At 39.5% G+C, this 24,786-nt stretch overlaps 1 protein-coding gene across 1 annotated transcript; it reads right to left on the bottom strand.

Annotated features, from left to right (window-relative positions):
* Positions 1-24,786, bottom strand: SLC5A7 (solute carrier family 5 member 7; the record flags this gene model as incomplete). Its single annotated transcript, XM_082060695.1, has 9 exons — positions 24,660-24,786; positions 23,413-23,638; positions 16,171-16,284; positions 13,054-13,209; positions 8,574-8,722; positions 4,504-4,647; positions 2,441-2,594; positions 1,373-1,590; positions 1-627 (listed from the first exon to the last, which is right to left on the bottom strand). Exons 2-9 carry the CDS (start codon positions 23,588-23,590, stop codon positions 1-3), a joined length of 1,740 nt encoding a protein of 579 aa, XP_081916821.1. The 5' UTR covers positions 23,591-23,638; positions 24,660-24,786.

Here is a 24,786-nt window from a genome sequence, read left to right as displayed (position 1 = left end):
TTAATTATCATCTTCAGTGTTGGACAGCTCAGGACTTGAATCGACATAATTGAAGGCTTCCTTATTTGTGAAAGTTGAACTCAAAGTTAGACTGTGCCGTGGATTCACAGGTGCAAGTTCGTTTAACACAATATTGTCACTTTTTACAAGAGTTGCTTTGTCCATGTGTTCTCTACTGTACCTGGCAACAACAGCATCAAGGAAGTCCAGCTTTGGTGGCAAGGTCCCACTCTCAAATAAGTATTTGGCTAAGTAGGAGACTATAATGTTAGTAAAGAAAGAGGTAAGCATAGCAAGTGTTTTAAATGGGAATCGCTGGACATAGATGTTATTTTCATCTGGATAGCAGCCAGGATAGTAGATCAAGGGCTGAAGGTAGAGGTACGGTTCTCCTCCAGTTATTCTGAGAACAAGGCCAAATAAATATCCTGCAATGGCACCATAAGTGTTGGTCCCTTTAATGAATAACACACACAGGAGCTGGGGGAATATGATGATATAAACAAGATCAGAGCTGAGGTACCACAGGCCGTACACGGACGAAGCCAGTAGTGCCATTGCTGTTGCTGATGCTCCAAACAGAAAAACAGTGATCCTCATTACCCAAACAATTTCCCTGTCTGAAGCCTGCAAAAAATAAGGGCAGTGTTAGGTGGTATTTTTTTTCATGGCAATATATGTATGCCTACATGTATGAACATGGCGTATATAAGATATTGCATTGTAAAAGCAGATTTTCCATGACATTTAATAATATTTACAAACAAATATCTCTATCTCCATCTCAAGAGCAGAGAAAAAACCTAAAGAGTTATGGTTACCATTCCCACAGTCCTTAATCTTTGAGCAGGCAGAAAAGTTTGATGTGTCAAAGAAAAAACAGTGGCAAAGTGTTAGAAATAACTTTTAAATATAAGCACAATATGAATTAACCAGAAAGAAACTGTCGGTGTCAGAATTTCTCCTCCATTTCCTAAGAAAATCTCCAACTCACTAGCCCATTCTGCTGTCAAATGATTAGCTAATAAATGAATAATTCAGAAAGAGGTCTTATTTTATTAAGGATTTAAGCAAAACTTATGGTTGCAGCAGTAATTAGGAGCTATTTGGATAAACTGCATAGCCATGAGAACTCTTGAAAGCTGCCTTCCCTGAGCTAGCGTTTTCACCTCTGTTGTCAGTCACAATCACAGATGTTTTTATGAAGTTCAGTTTATTCAATATACTGTTAGGAACAAAATGCTATACTTTCTCTAGTCATAGGCAGGAAGGTGAAAGAGGTGTTTCATTATGAAATTACAGTCTATGCATCACCTAGTTAAGGTCTCACCTAAAATTTTCTCTAAAAGTAAAGATGAAAATATGATCTCACATTTTGCCGGAAGGAAAGCTGGTAAATGTTCCGAGCAAACATAGAACTTGCTGATAAAATTGAAGAATCAGCTGATGACATCACAGCAGCAGATACAGCGCCGAGGCCAAAGAACGAGATATAGACTGGGCAAAGGTACTGGAGCACGATCGGTAAAATCATATCTGCTTCTTTTTTAGTCATGGGGTCAGGGACACCATACTCAGTCTGGTTCCAGGCTGCAATACGGACACCGGTATGATATTAGTAACACTAGTAGTCATCAGGTTCAGTATCTCCTGACTTCACGTGCAGTGAGCTATTCATATTGCCATATTTTCATTCACGTTCAATGACCAAACTGTTGCTGGGGCTGGACCCAAGGGATTCCAGAGGGCCATTGTCCCACTGGTCTCTCTTAGACAGACTTAATTCTGCTTAGCATTTTTCTTATCTCTAAGCTAAGTCTAATCACAGCCTATGGTTATCCAGTAGGAAGTTTTCATATTAAACTTTGCATTGCTCATAAATGTTGTTTTCCTCAATAAAACAAGTCTTGGTTCCACATTTGTTTGTGATGTGTTTAACTGTTCTCTTGGATTGCAGACTCGGAACTCAAAGCTGTGTGTCAAACTTGCCTAGCAGTACATTTCTAACAGTCTAGGTACATGGTCACTGTGATGGGGATCACCCTCACTAGGACAAAGAACTTGACAAGGACATTTTGGTCAGGATAAGAAATTTGTGATAAATGACTACCATACATACAGAGTTATTTTGTAGTTATTACTTTTAGGACCAAATAAAAGTACTAGAATCTAACTCAGACACTAAATAGAAATATTATATCTGTAGATACCTTGAACATGCAAAAGGAGTTAGTTTCAGCTGTTGGAGTAGGACCAATTTCCCTAGGAGAAACGTACTATAATATTATTTTTCAGTGTAGTTTCCTCTTGAAGAAGACATGAGGTGATTAATTACACCACCTGAATAGATTATATCTAACTTAAGCTTTGTATGTTTTTCATGCTTTTTATTGTACTATTCATTTTACATTTATTGTACTTCAAATTTTTAACCATTTACCTGTAGATGCTCCAATTGCACCAATAAGTATTGCAGGAAGAGCCATCACAAGACAGCCAAAAGAAGCCAGAAATGACAGAACCTGGGCGTATGTGGCAGAAGATGAGGAAAGAACTCGCTGGAAATACGCTTGCCACGGGATTCCTCCTAATGTCTGTAAACACAACGGGCAGCATCCTGTCACTGGGGGATAACTATGGATTTTTTGCTATCGCCTATAGAGAGCGTGTAGAAACATCACTTGAATGCCATGTTCTTTCATTTATTTATTGAATATCAGTGAGTCAGTAATAACTAGCTTTCATTCTCACAAGTGATGTTAAACCTTGGTAATTCCACTTAAATCCCATTCTTTTAGCCAAGTTATTTCTTTGTACAATTAGCAACAGCATTTTGACTTACATAGTCTCTGTAATCCCTAAGTATTATGTGCTACATAAATAGCCTTAAAACAGTTATGTGCTACATAAAGCCTGAAAAAGGTTATAAAACACTATTGTCATGTTTCATATTTGGAGTACCCTCCCCCTGCCAAAATTAGATTAGACTCTGACCGGATTTGAAAGTAAGATTTTATCTTCCTTTATGAATGCGTGTGGCCATCAAAACAAGGCAACATATTTTGTATACGTTGAACTCAAGAATCTGAAAAGTTATTCTCCCACTGTCTCAAGCAAACATGATGCCAGTAGAAATTAAAGACAAAGTAGTAAAAGAAAGCTTTCTGTTGGCAAGCCTTCTCCTTTTTTTTTTTTTTTTTTTTTTTCTTTTGGGTATATAACAGTGAAGATCCTGTTTAGACTTAAAATTATGTTTGCAAAATACGGCATGGAAGAGTATTATCAACAGTTGAAAAACCAAGTACTAATAATTCTGTCTTGAGAGCAGGATTTGAATAGTCTCCACTAAGTAAATAAGTGTCTATGACTAAACAGTATGGAAATAAAACAAAGCCAATTGCTCACTTAATGTGCACAGTTCAGTTCTACACTCTAAATGAAGCAGGAGAAATTGGGACCAAATAGCATGTATACAGGTGTTTCATACTTGTTTCATGCGCACACAGAGATCAAATGAATATTTCACAGGCAACTCTGATTTTGACTTGCTATTTATGACTGCTTTCCTTTGCAGCTTTAAGAAAGTTCCTTTAACAAAACTTTCCAAGCATATGTAAATTCCTTGAGCTGTAATGAAACAAACAAGATGAAAAGGAAGTGTGTGATGATTTGGCAACATCAGAGGTTTCCTTTGGTCATCAACAGAGATGAAACCTTCAGGCTTATCAGACAGAATACAGCCACTTGAACTAATGCCATACTTTGGCTCTCTGAGAATCTCTAAAAAAATTTAAGCTGGATAAAAAAAATATATTTTAGTACCCCAATTATCAGAATACTCTGAAGATTTTTGGTTGAGATTTAAAAACAAACAAATGAACGAAACCCAGAAAATAATCTCTAAGTGCAACATGGTAGTAAAAACAGTGTAGAGTTGCTCAGGGACACTGAGAAGGAAAAATGTTAGCATGTGTTGCTCGATCTTCTAATGGAAAGTACTTAATAACCACCAATCCCATGTGTAATACATGGATATTAAATAACAAAAGCCCTCAGTTCATTCTGGCATGTATGCATGTATGAATTCATTCATCCATCCATCTCTGCAAACCTTTTTCTACATCATCTATACCTAAGGCATATTTAATGATTTGTGTAACATATTTATTGCCTTCTGCAACATATAAATTCTTCTGCCAAGAATGACATCAGTTATGTATTAACTGCATACTTTTAATTAATTTTAGCATGAGTCAACTCTTTCAGCCTGATGATATTTAAATAGCATTCCTGGCAATGTGACTTTGACAGCTACACTACAATATTCTACTGATATTTCACTGAAATCATTCAAATATGCAGAATTATTGAGCAGCAGTCAAGACCGTAAAAATTTTCAGTTTTTTGGAAACTCTTAACTAGACCCTCTATTATTTTCAGCTGTCACAGTAATACAGTATGAGTGCTTAAATGCTTCATTCGTTCATACAAGCCATCACTTACCAGTAAAAGGAAATTGTCCAGCCACGTGTAAATGTCAAGTGAGTTGATAGACCCAAGCCAAGGTGCTTGGTACACCTGGTGCACAGCTGTGAGCCCAATGTCTGTCACTGCAGGATGGGACATCGCAAAGGGTACACTGACCCACTGTAACCGAAGAATAACACTTTGTTCAGGTCTAAAGAAGGCATTCTAAACCTGTGAATTTTCAATAATAACATTGATCTGTTTGTCTTCTTGTATGCTACCTATCAAAAGCCAAGTTGCTGAGCTGACTTGTGGAAAAGTCAGGTTCTATACTGGTGGAACATACCCAAAATCCAGAGGGATTGGTAGTGGATAGCTTACCTCGGTTCTGGAGAGTGTATGAGCAGAGGATTAATCAGTGTAAACTGTAAAATCAGCAGGAAAGAAACATTTATGCATCTTCATTTTATTTTTCCTAAACTCCATATATATTCCTTACACCCCTTCCTGGACCACACTGTAAAGAAACATCTACATATAAACTAGTTTGCAATAGCACCAGAATTTGCCAGTATATAGGCACAAGACATCACAAACACACCTAAAAGTTCAGGAATTTGTTTTTAATCCAACACAAAAATATATCATGACAAAAGAGGGGTGCTGTTGTTGAACCTGCGTGTCTCTTGCTCCAGAACACCCAGTATTCCAGTGTTACGGCACTTTTCTACTTTGAGGTCAGTTCCACTCTGGGCTCTTGACTACTTTCAGTCTCTCTGTTTTTGATCTAGGCCAAAAAAATTGTTGAGACAGTTTCGGACAGAAGGTTTGTTTCTTTAATCAACTGACTTTTTGTGCATTTACTTGCCCACTCATTTTGCAATGGTGTAATGCACCAAGTCTCTATGAGGAGAACCTTGGTAGCTCCTACTGAGATGAAAACCAGCCTTTGTGCTATATGGAATAGACCATCACAAGCATGGCAACTTTAAGGCTCCAATGACATACAAAACATGCACATCACTACAATCCAACTAAACACTTTTCACTGTATGGGGTAACCGGAGCAAGGAGGGGAGAAATCAAACACCTTCCTCTACTTTGTTGCATAATTATTGCAATAATGTATGAGGAATATATGAATTATTGCTATGTTTTGCTGCACTGCCTATTATTGAGGCTGTTTACCATATTATTCTGTTCTCAGTTACATATTGAACTTTGCCGATTTAAACACTTAGGCACAAAGATTCCCTTCTTGCTGTTTGCTTGGGATTTTCTGGGAAAGATCACCAAAACATTTCAGCTGTTTGCAAGATATTTTGAAGCAAAAAAAAACATTCTGTCAAAACTAATGCATGTTAATATTCTTCTTGTTGAGAAATTCATGGGGAACAAGGATGTCAAATGGATATTTTTATTCTTGTTTATGAATCTCAAATCTCAAACATGTCTAAGTGATGAGCTTCTGAAGAGCTGTAGTTTGCACATACTCAGCTGAGATTTTCAGTAGAGCAAATTTCTAAAGGTCCACCTGCAGCCTGAAAGTCACAGCCTGGAATTTAATAGGCACTGTATTGCAAATGCATTATGAGCTTTTGTAATCCAGACCAGTTCCTTACTGTAACCTAGTTCTTTGTGGTCTCAAGGACTACTTCTACATTAGTAAATAAGACAAGTCAAAACACTTTCTCTGGCACTGCAGTTCACTGATGTGTCATGGTTTGCATCCATACATCTAGACTATTTTCCTTGTCAAAAAATACAGCCCTCAACTGTTCCTAGGAATTATCTGAGAAAATACATGTTGGTATGTGCAAAAACAGTGCTGGGACTGTGTTAACAATTAAGCACTACAGATGATCCTGGTTTTTACCTTGGCACTATTTAACTTGCTAACATAGACATAGATCCAAATTTTCTCCTCTCACTCAATTTCTCTGTTGAGCCCTTTCACACAGGAGTAGGAATTTCACTGTTTTGAATAGAGTGAATAAAACCAAAGCTTGTGGAAGTGAAGCAGAAACCAGAACTTTATGTTGGAACTTGAAGCTTAGTGGTGGAGTTAGCAGTAGCAGTAGCTAGAAGAACCTGGACCTCATTTGGAAACCAGATTGGATTAGAAACCAGAAAAAGAAAAAAAAAGGACTTCTACATGGTGGCAAAGAATTTAGAAAGGGTAATTAATAATACAGCTGAGATGAAGAGTCAGTAAATAGTGGGAATACAGTGCAGGATCAGGAAAAGACTCATGGGGCAAGATAAAGACAAAGAGCTGAGAACTGCACATGGGGGTACAGGAGAGTGAGGAGGGAAGGAGAGAGACTACATGGGATTGTAAGAAGAAAACCAGGGAAGCGTATGGAATGGCTGGGGTAGAGATTTTGGAAGCCTGAGGAAGAATGTGTGGCTGAATTGAGGAGCCAGGGTAGGTAACAGAAGTGATTAGAACAAGCATCTGCTCTTGGGTAAGCAGCAGGAGAGGAATGGACATCAGAGGAGTGAGCAGTAAAGCTCCTTGTCAATGGGAATACAAACTGCTCCAGAGTCTGCAGAGGAAGCTGGGATACCTGAGCCTGTGACATCTGCTCTGACATGCACAGTGAAAGCATCCCATATAATCTAAAACTGCATCAGCTAGAGCATGACCATTTAGATTCTGCCTGAGGCTTCTGATCCTGCTGATAACTCTTGAGGTTATGAATAAGGTTTCATCTACATGACATTAATGCTGTTTACTTTAAATGTGAAATTATATAAAGAGCCCAACTTGAATGAAAAGAACACTATTAAAGCTATGGATCCAAACATTTAGAAGACTGATATACAGCTTTCATTTTCTTTCCCCTCCCTGGCAGGTTCATGCTGCTTTCAATACAGGATGACATGTTGTTAGTCCCATGGGATCAGGGTCTTTAGGAGTGCATGAGTTGTTCTCATTGAAAAAGCATTTATGTATTTTGATTTATCTACAGTTTTGGGAATTTCTGTAATGCACACCATCTGTAGAAACTGAATGGTTCGCAAATATTAACATTCATGTTAGGGAAGGAGACAGTATTGTTCCCACTATGCAGGTGAAGAACAAAAGTATGAGAGAAGAATATCTGGAAAAAAACTTCTCATTTGGGGTGGCCAGCTGGAACTTGGATTTGCTTTTTCAGGGTATTTAGCACCATTCCCATGAAGTCAGTTACATCAGGGAATGCTTAGCACTTCTGCAAATAAGGCCGTAGGCCTCACGGTAGGATGCCACACAGTGACAGTTTGTTAGTGACCACCTGTGTGGGCTCTGGCTGAAGCAATTTCCCGAGAGCTGCACACAAACTCTGGTGAAAGTAGAGAAACAACGCTGAGTCCCCAAGGTGCCATTCAGTTCCTTCATTTGAGTCAACCAATTTATTTCAGCCTGTCTCAGATCTCTGCACACCTGTGGCCATCTATTACTGCCACTGGCAAACAAAGACAGCAGCTTCTTTGATTGTACTCCTGTCATCTGAGCCCTGTTGCATTGATGTTTTTCAGAGTAGAGCTTAAAGAACAGAAGTAAATAAGAGAAAAGGCTGCCCACTAGCATATAATTGATGGCTGATGAAGGGATATTTATACGACCATATTCAAACAGAAAGTTCACCTGGTGAGACTTCCTCGGCTATGGTCTCCAAGGACGGTGGAGGGAAATGAGGGAAAAACCAAAAAGGTGATTTAAAGCAGGAGGTGACAGTTACAGAAAAGAGAAGCAGGAGAGTGTCAGCTCTGCAAGTCCAATGCCGGCATTTCTGGACTGCTTTAATGACAGCTTCCAACATCTGATGCCTCCTTCCAGTGCCTGTGCCAGGAAAATTGCAATAGTGTCTGCACTATCAGACTGGTTGGAAAAAAGCCAAAGAATCAGGCCTCTAGATCAGCATTGTTGTCTATATGAGCTATACATTGATGTAAATGCAGACTCTTTAAAGTCAGTGGTCTGTGAGTGGAAACATTCTTTCTCTGCACTTTCAGTGAAGAGACAGGTCCAAAACTGAAGCTGGTCAATAGGTCTCAGTAATCATCATAATGCTCAGGGAAAAAACATCAACAAATAAGGGAGAAAAAGCCAAACTTACCAGTCCCAGAAAGATGCAGAAGAGCTGAACTACATCGGTGTAGGCCACAGAATAAAGCCCACCCACAAGCGTGTACATAGTTGCAATCAGGGCAGAAATGATGACTGAAATATTGACATTAATGTCAATGATCACACTTATAGTGGCACCTATGGGGAAAAACAAAGCACTGTGTGTTAGTGTATGTCACAGTATGTCTGATGAGAAGGCTCACCTTTGTTAAGTTGTATATATGGGTGCTGGTCTGACAGCAGCAGCCTGAAGGTAGTCCACCCTCTATCTTCTGCAAATCCCTTCTCCACCTTTGAAGGGAGTGGAAAAAGGAAGGTTCCTGTTTGTCTAAGTTTAGCATCTGTCATTTTGCAGCTTCTTACAAAATGGAGGAGGGAAGGGTCCCAACAGCCTTTCCTTGCATTTCTCAAGCTCTGGAAGCACTATGGTCTCTTGTTCTGTCTGGAGAAAAGCAGCCACAAACAGACAGCTGAAGCATCCCTGGGTGAGTTGTAGCCACAAAGGAACAACTGTATAATAGCAGTAAATTCTGTGCCTAGGGAAGGTCTGCTGAAGCATATCAAACCCTTTAGCATCTCACTTATGTTCTGAGCTAATCTCTTTTGACCAAGGAAGGAATTGTAGAGGTAGAGAAGGCATCTCCTGTAGGGACAATTGTCCACTGATCTTTCTAAAATGCCCTTGAATTGTTTACGTGGGACAAAGGTGGGTTTCTTTGCAAACTGGGGAATCTATCCTTCATTGTCAACCTAAAAACCAAGAACTTTTCCAAGCACCATCAAGCAGATTTCATTTGTAGAAAACAAAACACAACGTTGAGCTGACCAGTCAGTCTCCACAAAACAGGTCATAGAATAAAAGAGTTGTTGTGACTGAAAGACACCTCTAGAGATTTCTAGTCCAGGTCCCCACTCAAGCAGTCTCAGATGGAGCTGGTTGCTCAGGATTATGTTCAGCTGGGTCTTGAATATTTGCAAGGGTGGAGACTCCACAACTTCTTTGGGCAACTTGTGCCAGTGTTTGACCTCTCTCACTGTAAATAAAAAAGTTTTTTCTTAATTTACATGGAATTTCCTGTAGTTCTGTTTGTGGCCATTGCCTCTTGTCCTGTCACTGGGCAGCACAGAGGTAAGTCTGGCTCCATCTTATTTATTCCACTTCCCTCACTGCCAAATCAGGTATTTATACACATGGATAAGAACCCCTGGGCCTTCTCTTCTTCGTACTGAACAGTTCTAGCTCTCTCACCTGGCTGTTATAGGCCAGATATCCCAGTCCCTTAATAGTCTTTGTGGCTCTTCACTGGACTCTCTGCAGTATGTCCATGTCTCTTGTATTGGGGAACACTGGATCCAGCACTTCAAATGTGTCTCACCAGTGCTAAGTAGAGGGGAAGGTTCCCTTCTCTCAACCTGCTGGCAAGGGTCCTTCTAATGCAACCCAGTATGCTATTTGCTTTCTGCCAAAAGGGCACATTGCTGAGTCATGGTCAGCTTCATTGCCTTCTAAGATTTCCAGCTCTTTTTCTGCAAATGTGCTTTCCAGCTGCTGAGCCACCAGTCTGTACTGGTACAATAGGTTGTACCTGCCTAGGTGCAAGACTTTGTATTTCCGCTTGTTGAACTTCATGAAGTTCCTGTTGTTCCATTTCTGCAGCTTGTTGATGTCCTTCTGAATGGCAATGCAACCATCTGTCTATCAGCAACTCCTCACAGTATTTATTTTCTGCAAACTAGCTGAAGGTGCATTTGGTCCCATCAGTCAGGTCATTAATGAAGATGTTACACAATACAGACTCAGTATTGACCACTGGGGTACACAGCTGGTTACTGGACACCTGGTGGCTTCCATGCTGCTTGTCACAGCCCTTTGACCCCAGCAGTTCAGACAGTTTTCCATCCTCCTCACTGTTAACTTACCTAGTCTATGTCATCTGTTTGTCTGTGAGGATATTACGGAACACAGTGTAAAAGGCCTTTTCTGAAATCCACAACATGCCTTGCTCTCTCTTCATGAACCAAGTCAGTCAGGTAATCATGGAAGATGTCAGGCTGGTCAGGAATTATTTCCTTCCCGTAAATCTGTGCTGACTACTCCTAATCCCCTTCTTGACCTTCACTTGTTTGGAAATAGTTTCCAGAAACATTTGCTCCATTGCCTTCCCAGGGATTGAGGTGAGGTTGACCAGCCTTTTGTTCCTTCTTCCCCTTTCTTGAAGATGGGAGTGATTTATTTTTTCTTTGAGTCTTCAGGAACATCACCATAGTCTTCAGAAGATTACTGAGAGTGTCCTTGGAATGCTTTCAGCCAGCTCCCACAGCACTTGTGGGATGCATCCCATGAAATTGTATCTGTCCAATCTATATAAATATTTTTTAACCTGATCCTCCTCCACCAAGCTTTCCTTGCCCTGGACTTTCCTGGAGTTCTCAGGGGTCCTGGTTTTCCTGAAGGCCGGTCTTACCAGCAGAGAATGAAGCAGAGAAGGCACTGAGTACCTCAGTCTTTCCCATACCCTTTACCACCAGGTCACCTGTCTGATTCAACAGTAGTCTACATTTTTCCAAGTTTATGTACTTGTAGAAGCCTTTCTTGCTTCCCTTTATGGCCAGATTCAAATCCAGGTGGACCTTGGCTTTTCTAAATCCATCTCAATGTGCTTGGACAGTGTCTCTGTATTCCTTCCAGGTCACCTGTTCCTGCTTTTGCCCCTGACATTCACAGCCCTTAACTAGTTCTTCCTTGTTTGTAAGTAACAGGTTCAACACAACCTCTCTTCATCAGCTCTCTGATCATTTTTTTCAGGAAGTTGCTGACTGCGAACTCAAGAAACCTCTAGAATTGCTTGTGCCCTCCTGCACTGCCCTTCCAGCAGCTATCAAGATGGTTATACTTCTCCCTTAGATGTATTAGCTATTTCATCAATGTCAATGTTTCAAAACCATGTTTAAAGAAATCCTCTCTTTCTAATCAGGATAATTTAAATGCAACATGTTGCAATAACTTTTAGTCCTCGCAGGTATTGTAGATGTGGATTTTCTTGACCGCATAGGTTAAAAAGTTCTGGCAGCAGATGACAACATGACGTGTGGTATATAAATGCTGCTGGGAACTGTCAGGTAGCTTTCTGTTGTACAGTGAGCCTTCAAAGTTCACGTGCTTAAGGATTACAAGCTCAGACTCCTTTCACAAGCTGGAAGCCCTGTCTTTCCCTTCTATAACCCTGCCAAGCAAGAAATCACTAGGAATCAAGAAGTGAAGAGTACTGAGATTAAATATTCATCAGTGAGCACAGGTGTGTAAATTAGGAGTTATAATACAACTGGTTTATTCACAGAACAGTTAAAATCAAAACCCTCAATGACTTTTATGGTCATTCGCAGTCTTTAACTGTCAGCTGTTAATATAAACCTACCAGAAAGGTATTCACACCACTTGCTTTGAAATATCATAGATTAGCTTGTCCTCAATTGAAAAGAAAGTATATTCCAAGTACTCAGAGTGTTCTTCAAGTTATTCAACTCCTATCACCTCAGCATGAAGTTTGTTCTTAGTTCTTTAAGGGTTTTGTGATGAAATTGCAGTAAACAAGCTCCCCATTGCTTTGCAGTTCATCAGAGCACAGTTGGAGAGTACCTTCAAAGTTTATTTTCTGTTTAAAATAGCTTGGGCTCGAAAGCATTACCACATGCATGTGCACTATGAGTATGATTAGCTGGTAAAAGTCAACCACTGGTGCTTCAACTCAAGGGCTTTCTCCATTCTTCAAGGGATTGCTAAATTCAGGCCTGAAATACAATTAAAAACCCTGGAAACCGTTTTTTTTTTCCAGACTGGATGAGTAGTTGGGTGATTTTCTATTGAGTCACAGTTCCACTAATTCTCTGAATCCTTTTTTGAATCCTAAGTATTTTCTTCATTTTGTTGAGTAGAAAGCCATTTAGAATTGAATAATACTTCCATTTATTGATCAGCATCTGTTTTACTTCTAAGTTCTATTAAAAGTTCTGTATATCTAGGTCTCCTATATGCTAAGGATTATTTTGTTTAGATGCACTGGCAATAATATTTCTTATCTTTAAGGAAAATCTTGACTGGCTTCTGTGATCTCAATAGTGGAAAAGAGAAGCTGGGTCAGCCTCAACATAAAAGGGACACTTGCAATTACTCTTTTTACCCTCACAATTAATGGATTTTTTTTTTGCTAGATCTTTTAATGCCCCTTGAAAAGGGACAACTTAAAGGTACCTGAAAATGAATAGATACCTTGTGTGTCTTTCTATTACCAAAATAATTAATGGGGTACGGTTACCAGGTTTAATTTCTAGTTAGCATGTGTCTGAGAACTGTCACAGTCTGAATCATTTGGCTAGGATATTTAGCATTTGAGCCAGAATTGTAATGCATTTCTGATTTTCTCAAAACTTTCACCTGTGATAAATTAATATTTATACTGCTTTTTCCTTACCTAAGGCAGAGAAGATGGCAGCAGCCCAAAACATTTCTCCCATTAAAGCTGGAATAAACAGTAGTCCTCCCATTCTTTTTCCATAAAGCTGCTGAAAAGGGTCTAGCATTGTCACATAGCCTTTGGATCGCATGGGTTTTGCAAAAAAAAGGCCACCTGCAAGGAAAAGTAGCGTGAGACACCAGCTGCAGTGGAGAAATGCATTGCCATTGAGGGGTAAAACATTAATTGTTAGTTAAGGGTACAAAAATACAATTATTGCTGCTTGATTTCTTTAAAAACATAAATACAGTTAAAATATTTTCTAAGAACTCTTACCATATGTCTGTCTACAGAGTTACATAAACACATCCACATTAATGTCTATGGTCTGATAATGAAAAATAAGTTGGTCTTATTTTGTCTGGTTGAGTTTACTTAATCTACTATTACAGATGCTGTCAAAGGTTTGTCTAATTTTGGATCAGGCTAAGGGAGTGGCTTTTCTATCTAATCCTGTTCATTCTTAGAGCAGAATCCAGTGTGCATTTTCACATGGTCCTGCTCTAAAAGTAAAACTGTCTGGAATTCCTGGATCAAAAATACGAGTTCACACATGGTGTGGTGCACACACAGCAAATCTGTTTCTTTCAGAACAATTCAAATTTATTATGTATACTTAAATCAGCCTTACTGCACATGCAGGGTGGGTCAGATGCCTTCTGGGCTTTGCAGGTGTCAGGCTCCCAGAACATCTGTCATACACTTATTTCACTTATGCATGTTCAGGAATTTTGATATATCACAATTCTGCTCTGCCTGTCTGGCATATGGGCTGGATATGTACATAAATGTGCAAATGCCTCACCTTTCTAATATAGAGTCCTCAAATAATTTCTGGCTGTGGAAAAACAAGGGCATATCTCAGGAAAGCTGCAAGAGCCCTAGTACAGAAACCTGTGTCATTGAAACTCATACATGACTATAACTACATAGATTTCTATGACAGCAAAACTGCTGAAATGCAATGTATAAGGTGTGACCAAAAAAATCCTGGAAAACCAGTCAGTTCCCAATGAAATCTCCTGTGCAGTATTTGGCAACTCTAAATTAGGTTCTTCATCCCAAGATATGTAATATATTCATTGTATTGTACAGAAGATTTTCCACACTTCTACATATTGCTCTGTATCACTCATATTTCTTTATTTCATTAAGTTCCCTGAACAGAAGCCCCCAGTTTACCAGTCACAATTGATTTATTTTGCTTATGTTAACACTGTCTTTAGGCAGGTTGGTTGGATGCAGAAACTCTCCAGCATTTTTTTACTATTCTTGGATTTGTCATGGATCCTGCTCCTATTCTACTAGTTATATCATCATTACAAAAGACAGCTAAAAGAAGAAAAAAAGAGTCACTTGTAGTATAATATTTTAGGACTTTAAAGCATGTGTCAAAGGAAATAGGAGATGTTCTAACCTGTAAAACTAAATTGCTTGAAAAATTATGAAAAATGGTATGCATCACAATGTTGACCTAACAGGGCAATTATATAAATCTTATAATCTTCTGATCCGAAGCAGTAATGTTTCTGCCAGCCTTGTTTTTAAAATTTTGATTTTTTTTCTTTTTTTAAAGAAGGATCAACAACTTCTCCCCCCAAAGCTTCACGTACACATCATTCCTACAGAAATGCTTTCCCCTCTGTGCTCTGCAGAGAGATATATGGTCACATGATACAGGCTTATTTTCTCTGCACTGGCCATGATCATTTCCAGGAAAAAAAGTCTGAATATCAAAAAACAGCTGGAAATGAGGGGAGAGGCTAACTGAACCTCTTCTGGGCTATTATTAATTTGTGTCAATTCTACAGAGGCTGAGAGTTAGGAAGATGATTGTGGCTAGGATCCTAATGACTGCTTAATGACATCAATGGATGATGACCCTCATGACCTCATAATGACATCAACGGATCTCTGGGCAGACATCTACTGTTATTGTTTTCCTTAAGAGAAATAGAGCTGCCCTCATGGGTGGGAACTATGACTGGAACTGGAGCTGGCTTGCACATGCCAGGCATATCTACAATCGGGAATGTTTCTACCTGTGAAGAAAGGGAACCAGGACAGGCCATATGAAAGCATTTCTGAGGGGAAAACAAGAGTCAGGAAGGCAATCAAGTTGTATAGGGTAAAAATGAAAGGGGCAAGAAGACCTGGATAAGCAACCAGAGGAAACAAAGAGCAGACTAGGAGGGAGGAGCACAAGAAATACTCAAATTAGACTGAGAAGTCAACTATAATTAGAAAGGCTAATACACCAGTCACATTAATGAAAGATGAAAAACATGTATCTTTTTGGTAACAGCATCCTCTTTAAACAGTTGCATCAGCAGTTGCCTTAGGGACAAGATCGGTTTACAAAGTTGTAGCTGACAACTTTGTGGTGTATACATCATGACTCACAAGGCAACACTTTTGTTGCAAGCTGCTCCATGTTGTTGAGACACAGTGAGTATTTTTTTGTTGCTATTATTTTTAAGAAAAGTAAGGAAGTTCTGAGACCACATTTCAGGAATGAGAGGCCACAGCATTAAAAATTAGAATGCTGTCTGTATTTTACACTCTGGCCCTGCATATAGCAAGATTTTGTGTTTGCACTTCGACATGTGATTTGGAGTTTTGTATCACGTTTAAGAGGATGTTTGGTCCAATTTTAAGAAAATAGACTGGTTCTCTCACAGACGTCCTACACAAAATTAGACAAGTTATTTAGACTCTTGGTGAAGATCTGTCAGGTGTAAGCACTTTCTTAACTTGAAAGGACATTTGCCACTCTTGAATTACAAGATTTATAGGTCCCCTGATACTATAACGTTGCAGATCATATAGGTAATTATAGAAAAGCTGAATATATAATTAAAAAAAAAATCCCACAACAAAACCTTTCTTATTGTTACCTCCATATGTTGTAATAACCAAATAGGTCTCGCCAAGGCATTTAGGAGACTTAAGATATGACACTATTTTTATTTTTTTTAATCCTTTTATCAGACTCTAGTTGTTTCATTTAAAATGACGGACTTGTCATCAGAACTGTTTAAAATGAAAGGCTATGAGCTTTAGTTCTTTGCTTACCTAAAGCCAGACTAAGGGAATATCCAATAGGTGCCTGAGCCCAAGCTAGACCATAGCCTGGGACATACACAGCTTCTGCTGTCCCATTGATGTAACCTCCTCCAACCCACGTGGCTGAAAAAGAAGAGATGGAAGAAGTCTTTAATGTACACAAAGAAAACCTCCCTCATTGTAGAATGAAATTGTAATCACTTGTAATATTGCTATTTTTTATTATGTGTACTATACAAGTGCCAGATACAGCATCTTTCTATAAAATATAGTCCTAATTTGAAAAATTTTCAAGCTGAGTATATGAAAAAAGAAGTCAGATGGACTGAGACAGTCCTCAAAGTGTCTAAGCGCCTGTATAGTCAGTGAAGATGTGAGGGTTGAGTCCCCGACTACTTGTTTACAATGAATGAAGCACATCAACTCATTAACCATGATGATTTTCCTTGTGTTAGTCCAAACGGACAGGTGTAAGGGGGGATTTGAAGAACAGTAAACATACAGTGATCAAGTCATCCCAGCCAGGAGAACTGAAAGCATTTAAATTAGACAAGAGTCTAAAGAACACATCATTTCCTAGGGCCATCAGGAAAAAAAAAAAATCTGTTAAAACCTTGTTAAATTTTAAATTGTGGCTACACTAAACACATTTAGTAAACTCTGACTTCCCTAAATGCCATATTTTCATATAGGGCTGTGCATGTTTTGTGTTGCTCTTTAAGTTCTAAACTTTGACTCATTGATTTTTGTACTTCCTGAAGACATATTCCAGAAGTGAATTGTGCTACCTATATTATTTCTGATTTTATCTCTCTAAAAACCAGCAGTATTTTTAACATATCAACCTCAGATCCTCAATGAACTGATTCTCTGCCTTGAAGGGAAGTCCCTACTTTTGAGAATTGGGGCCCTACGGTATGTATGAAAGGAAATTTCCAACACAGATATGCACTGTGATTAAATTGGCAAAAATATTTCATAACAAATTACGTAAAGAAGATTATATGTTCCTGTTTGCAGATTCCATGCAAAAAGTTCTTGATTTTCTCTACTGTATAATGAGTAAATTTTGTGAATCTGAATCTGTAGTTTGAATGAGGACAGGCAGATAATTACAATTACTAGATTTTTGTAATGTAATTTTTATTTGCCTCAGAATCCTTTCCCTTCTCATATAAGAGTATTTCAGGCTTTCTGTGTAAAAATTCACAGTTGTAAGAAATTTATTTTACTCAAGCATTCTTCGGGATTTTCCCAGTATCCACCATCATACAAGCAAACTTGATTTTGTGTTTAAGACAAACAATTAGAGAAATGAATAAAATTTAATTAAAATTCCTAAAGAAATTTCATTAAAATCTAAATGACCAGTCTTTTCCACTAAACTGTGACATCTCTCAAATGCTGCCAGAGGGTACTTTTTTAACTTGATGTTAAATTACACCATGTCTTTAGACTCAAAGATCTTTGGCAACCAGGGCATTACAATTGTCCCACTTTCAGCATTTTGAAGCACAGAAATGGACTATTCTGTTGCTGGAAATAATATAATGGGCTTGTATGAGGGATGTGCATACAAAGAAAGTCTGCAACAAAAGAAGTGACAGAAAGAATCCTGTTATTGGTAGGCTTTTGTGTACCAAGATCTATTGTGCGCTACAGAGACAAGAAGAGAGGTGAGTGAGGTCCATATGGGACCACATGGAGAAGATGGGTGAACACTGATCCATGGTGAGAAGAGCAGGGATACAGAATCTACATAAAAAATTGTCAGATATTTGGGTTGTCATGCCTCTTGACAGTGTGAAATAAGGTAGGTGGGAATATGATGCTTTGGTTACCAGAGCCCTAGAATCATAAAATGATAGAATGGTTTGGGTTGGAAGGGACCTTAAAGATCATCTAGTTCCAACCCCCCTCCCATGGGCATGGGCATCTTCCACTACGCCAGGTTGCTCAAAACCCCATCCAACCTGGCATCGAACACTTCCGTGGATGGGGCATCCACAACTTTTCTGGGCAACCTCGTTCAGTGCCTCACCGCTCTCATGGTGCAGAATTTCTTTATATCTAATCTAAATATACCCTCTTTCAGTTTAAAAGTGTCACCCCTTGTCCTATCACCACACTCTCTGATAAAGAATTCTTCCCCATCTTTCCTGTAGGCCCCCTTTAAGTACTGGAAGGCTGCCATAAGGTCTGCCCAGAGCCTTGTCTTGTCCAGGCTGAAGAACCCCAACTCTCTTGGCTTGTCCTCATACAAGTGGTGCTCCAGCCCGTCATAATATTCATGGCCCTACTCCATATCCTTCTTATGTTGGGGACTCCAGAGCTGCACACAGTACTCCAGGTGGAGTCTCATCAGAGCAGAGTAGAGGGGCAGAATCACCTCTGTTGACCTGCTGGCCACGCTCCTTTTGATGCAGCCCAGGATATGGATGGCTTTCTGGGCTGCAAGTGCACATTACCAGCTCATATATAGCTTTTCATCCACCAGTACCCTCAAGACCTTTTCTGCAGGGATGCTCTCAATCCACTCATTGCCCAGCCTGTATCCATGTTTGGGATTGCCTTGATCCAGGTGCAGGACCTTACAGCTGGCCTTGTTGAACTTCATGACGTTCACAGTTGAACTTCATGAGTTTTGCACAGGCCCACTTCTCTAGCCTGTCAAGGCCCCTCTGAATGGCCTTTTCTTCTAGAGCAGGGATGTCAAACTCACTTTCACCAGGGGGTGGGGTGGGGTACATCAGCCTCACAGTTGCCTTCAAAGGGCCAAATGTAATTTTAGGGCTGTATAAACGTAGGAGTAGTTACACAAATAGGCCCTTCTCTAGAGTATCAACCACACCACTGATCTTGGTGTAACCTACAAACTTGCTGAGGGTGCACTCAATCCTACTGTCCATTTTCCCAATGAAGATGTTAAATAATACTGGACCAAATACGGAGCCCTGAAGGACACCACTCGCCTCTGATCTCCATCTGGACATTGAGCCATTGACTGTTGAGTCCATGACTACCTGGGATGTGAGCTGCCTATTGTTTCTCAAGCAGCATAGACTTAGGGAATAAGTTGTATGCACCCGTATGCAGTAACAAAAGTAAATATTTATAAATGGAATTATGTTTGTCTACTTCCCTGGAAAAAGCATGAGCATGAGTACTGCATGAATGACATCCACTTCCAGATGGGGAATAATATTGCATAGTCAAGGACAGATGTGCAACATTGCTGCACCCATGATGCAAGGAAGATCAACGTCCAGCATCAGTTTGCCTGGTGTTGCTACTGAGGTGGCAGCTGTTCTCCAAGGGGCACTTGGATGCTGTACCTAACTCTTATTTTTTCTGAAGGGGCCCAGCTCACTTCACTTCTGTGTGAGACTGCAGGGATCATTTCCCTGCCCTGGCTGAAGGGGAGCAATGCCCTATGGACTAGTATTGCTGGGTAAGTTGGTATGAAGGATTTAACACTTATTTTCAACTAAATCTCTTGATTTCTGGATTGGGGGTCGGAAAATAACTGCTGAAGAATTTTTGTGTGCTCATGACTGTTCTGGAACATCTGCCAAGGACTCCAGATCTCTATGGAAATGTTATATGGCTTTTTCTGAGTGGGTAAATTGATAGTCAGCATGTACACTGACATGAGTAAATACGTTAGAAAATAAATAATGGGATATGGTAGAATGGGATTTCAACCTTAGGTATCAATTTTCTGATCCTCAGTTTGCTAAGCCACAATTTAAAGTTAGTTTAATACCTCTTTTGGTGAAATTATTATTATTTTTTTTTCTAAATCAGTCAAAAGGAATATAAAATTTAATATTCTATAGAAACACTCATGTGGTAATCTATTTTAATCCTCTCTTTGCCTGCCATCTGAAGGACCAAAAAAATGCAGCAAATACCAACTTCCATTTAAAACATGCACCCTAAAACATGATCAGACAAATACTGAGGATATGGAAAGCAATTCTGCTCCTAGTTCATGTGAGAAACACAGAAATTAATATCAGATTTCTTTTTATATATTGATATATATTGGAAAATCAGAGTTGTTGGCATTTCTTTGTGAATGATGCCTCAACGTAATTTATTGATTCAACTCATCAAGTTCTGTAAAATGAAAATCCTGACCTAAGGATTAAAAAAAATAGAATTTTGTAATATTTCAGTTTATTTATTTGTTTGTTTGTTTGTTTGTTTGTTTGTTTCTAGGTAGTTTTTGTTTGTTTGTTTGTTTTTGTCTTCTTGTGGAAGGATATGTCGCTCCATACAACTAAAATGAAAAAAAAGACACCAATAGATGATTACCGTTTTGGTTGTGTTTGTAAGCATTTGATTATAACATCTCAAATATTTCCTTTGGGGCTTAAACCCAGCCACCAAAATCAGAATAACCTCAGGTTTGTTGCAGAGACTACTTCTTAAGAATTTCACCCCAAAATTAAGGAATTATAATATTTAATGCAACATTTTAACTATAATGATGTTAAAATGATACAGAGATTAAAAGCTTGTCTAATATGGTACTATGTTAGCTCATTTTAATACGAACTGTTATGATCCATCCACAATTCAAGCTTCTCACTCTTTCTATTTTGATAACTGCAGACACACTCAGCTTTCAACAGGCTTTGTGTTTAGGTGCTTCAGCAGCTTGTTAATACAGCTGCTTCTTCAGGATATATCCAAACATGTCCATAGCCATTATTCATAGATAGTGCATTTGCTTTGAGGTTTTTCAATGGCATTTAGAAAATCAGCTATAATTACTCTGGAATCTTTTGTCCCTATGAAATCATGATGCTTATACTCTGAATTTTCTTTTAATGTATAGACTGAATTCTTTCATCCTCCTCACCAAGCAGCCCTAGAAACTGCTACCATTTTCATAGCCAATAGCCATGGAACATGGTTCCGTTTGTCTCAGGCAAGGCAGGCAGGATTAAGCCTTATCTCATAACCCAAAGTACCTCATGTCCATAGGAACAATATCCTTTCTGGTGATTTAAAAATATTTATTGTTTTCCTTTTATGGGGTAGGCTTTGCTCTTTACTTTGTATTTAGACAATTAAAGCTGTAAAATATAAAGATGATGATGATGAAATAACCATATATCTCTGGAGGCATGATTAGGAGGTGCAAAATCTACATCTATCATTTTTAACAAAGCAAATATGCCCCTGAATAATGTGACCATTTAGTAAAAATTATTGCTGATTTTGATCAGCTTGCATTCACAATTATTTTTTATGGCTTTGCAAACTAAGTATCCCCATCACCCTCACCAAGACACAACTTGGATCAGTACCTTGACTCAGTCGAATTGTGCCCACATTTAAATTTTGTGTGCCAGGTGCAGTTCTCCGAAACAAAAATGTATTTTACTTTCCAGCTCAAGCTTTAATTGCCATATTTATGGAAGGCAGAAGTGAGAAAGTATGTGAATCCTAATAGTATAAAATCTATGAGTGTTTGAGCTGCATGAAGGCTTTAAGATCAGGCTGATATTCTACCACAGAGATGATATACTACGCCATCTCTAGAAGTTGTGTGAAACGGGAGGAGCGTTTGTGGGTGAGAATTGTGGTGGCTATAGAAATTGCCTGTGATATAGGAAGCCTTAGTGCAAGTCTCATCTCTGCTTCAGCTGTTATGAAAAATATTCCTGTAAAATAGGATTAATAAGACCAGAATTTATGTCTTCTTCCACCGGCAAAGCTGTTTGTCATAACCACTTGTGCAGGGAATGTCTTTTTTCGTCTCCGCTCCCCCAATTTAATGATTACTACTTTCTGGCAAGCAACATCTCTGCAAAAGATTCTGGTTTCAGTGCTTTTGAAAACATTTCATTCAGCAAAAAGCAGTCAAACCAGCTCTTGCTATGAGCAGAATCTCATAATAACTGATGCTTCAGTAGCCAATGGATACGTTCTACAGTACAGCAAAGTGCTAAAAGTAGAACATCTGCCTTTATTTAAACTTTATTGACTTTTACAAATATTCTTTACTCAATATTCAAAGATTCAGTCTTTGAATGAGCAAAATGCCCCTGTAAGGGGATAGAATTTTCTCTTGGTTGAAGAACAAAGCATTTTGGCCCAAGTTTTTATGTTTCTCTTCCTTATTAGATACCTGTGAAACCAGAACAGGGCAAAATGGCAAAACATAAATATAACCTGAAAAATACAATTTCTCAATTGAAAGAACTTTGCCTTAATAGCATTTAGAATACAAAACTAAACCAACAAAAAAAACCCCAACAAACCAAAGCAATCCAGAACAAAACAAACCCGAAAAACAAACCTACAACAAACCACCAAACAAAAAAATCTCCTCTCCCCCCCCCAAAAAAAACCCACAAAAAACAAAAAACCACCAACAAGCAAAAGCCCCACCAAACCCAGCCTAAAACAACGAAGCATACTTAAAAATTGAACGGCTTAAATAGAAACGGTGGGCCAATTTACTTTTCTTACAATTTATTTTTGTTCTGATTCCATATCAGAGCTGTAAGACTTGAGGTTTTGGACCATATTGTGAATATTTTGTTTATCCAGGTAAGACACCTGGTTTTACTGGCTCTGGGAGTCAAACAGCACTGCTTACAAAATTAGCGAAGAACTCTTCCTTCACCCAGGCTTTTCCTACTGATACTACTATTCACAGTAATGTATTACTTTCTCAAACTGTTGCAAAAGAAGCTATAAGAATCTACAAGGTAAGTTTGCTGATATTAGTGGCATTACAAGTTTGGATTTACGTCAGTTTTCTTTTAGAAATTTATTCTTAATTGATGCTGCACCCCCTCCATCTTTTTGCATATAAACTTTTTTTTTTTTTTTTTACTCAGATTAAACAAAAATAACTCACCAATTTGCATGGCTTTAACAACAATAACTGTTATTTTAAACCCAGATCTTTTTATTCATTTACATAAATTCTATACTTCTATCCCAAACGTGTCTGATCAACAGATGAATAGGAAAGCAACAAATAAGAAACATAATGTATTCTGCATGATTTTAAAATATTTGTTGTTTTTATACAGAAGCTACAGTTGGCTGTTCACTAAAAAGTGGTAGCAGCAATTGGGAAAAAAAGTATATATTTTATTCATTTTGCACTATTCAAATGCAGATTACACTTTTTCATTCAGGTGAAAAACTGAGAAGTTATATATTGGTTAGAAGAAAAAAAAAAAAAAAAAGAAAAAGAAAAGAATAGTGTTTTTTACATACCGGTCATTGTGAATGCACCAACTAGCAAGCCAATGTCTCTTCCACCGACTATAATAGCTTCGCTGCGATCCCCTTCGCTGCCAGTGTTCTTGGTTTTCCAAGCAGCCCATATCCCAACCGCCAGGATAGCCAGGTAGAACACAATTATGGCCACCAGCCCCTCCACATGGAAAGCCATGATGGTGAAGTCCCAACTGTTTCTTTGATTGCTATTTCATTAAGACTTCTGGAGAGAATGCAATAATATGTCTGCTTTTAACAAACCTGGTAAGATGCTTTTTAGAATCAGTGTGCAAAGAAAACTCAAATGCTTATTAAAGAGACTACCCTGTTGGGTTTCTGAAACAACTCTTTCATATGTAATCAAAATTAAGTTTACATGCCAATTAAAATGCCTGTGGAGCAACAGTCGGCAATTGCAGCCTGCGATTACCAAAGGAAATGGATGATGTGACTGAAAGCTACGCAGTTCTTAGAAATCATTTACTGAGCACAGAATTCTTTTAGTGTCACCGAGTCCCTGGTGTCTGGGAACTCTTTAGTCAAGAAATAGGTGGTAGATGGAACAGGATAGAAGATCTTGTCTATGTGGACTATTATAAAAGTCTCTGTTTAGTTAGAAGACAAGTCACAAAACTGTTCTAAGTTATATAAGAACTCTGAATAAGTAATAGCTACAACAGCAAGACACATCTTCTCAGCCATTGTGTTGGAATGTGGAGTCTTTTCCTCTTTCTATCATCTCCCATATTTTAAAACATGCACGCTTTTTTGTTTATCCAGCATTTAATTGTCCAGCGTTGAAAATACTAATCTATTCTCATTCGCAATTTGAGAAGTAAACGAAAAGCTCAAAAGCTGTCGACCGGCAGAAATTTCCGGGTATATGCACTACTCCCGGGCGACACAAGCAGCGGCTGCCCCGTACCCAGCCTTTGCCGGACCCCCCTCCCAGCCCTCTCCCCGCCGCTCCGCGATGGTTCCCTCACAGCCGCGCCAGCAAGAACCCTCCGCGCTCCCGACGGTTCCGCGGAAGCCCCGCGCCGAGCCCTGTGCGGAGCGCTGCGCGGAACCAGCCCTACCTACCGGGGGGCTCCTCAAGCCGCGCTCCGCGGGGGCTCCGCGCCGCCCTGCGCTGCCGCGCACCCCCGCCCCGCACCCACGGCGGGGCTCCCCCCGCCCGTCGCCCGCCCCAGCCCGCCACCCCCGCGCCGTCGGGGAGCGGCTCCCGCCGCCCGTCTCCCCACCTGCGCTCCGCCGCCGCCGCCGCGATGCCCCGCAGCCCCCGGGGCACGGCCGCCCATCCCGCGGGGCGGTGTCGGGGCTGAGCCGCGGGGGTCTTGGACCCCTCCCGGGGTTTTCCCTCTTGGGAAG

The sequence above is a fragment of the Streptopelia decaocto genome (assembly GCF_964273445.1).
Source record: "Streptopelia decaocto genome assembly, chromosome: 1".
Lineage (NCBI taxonomy): Eukaryota > Metazoa > Chordata > Aves > Columbiformes > Columbidae > Streptopelia > Streptopelia decaocto.
Note: the sequence above shows the minus strand (reverse complement) of the source record. Positions and strands in the feature narration are given on the sequence as shown.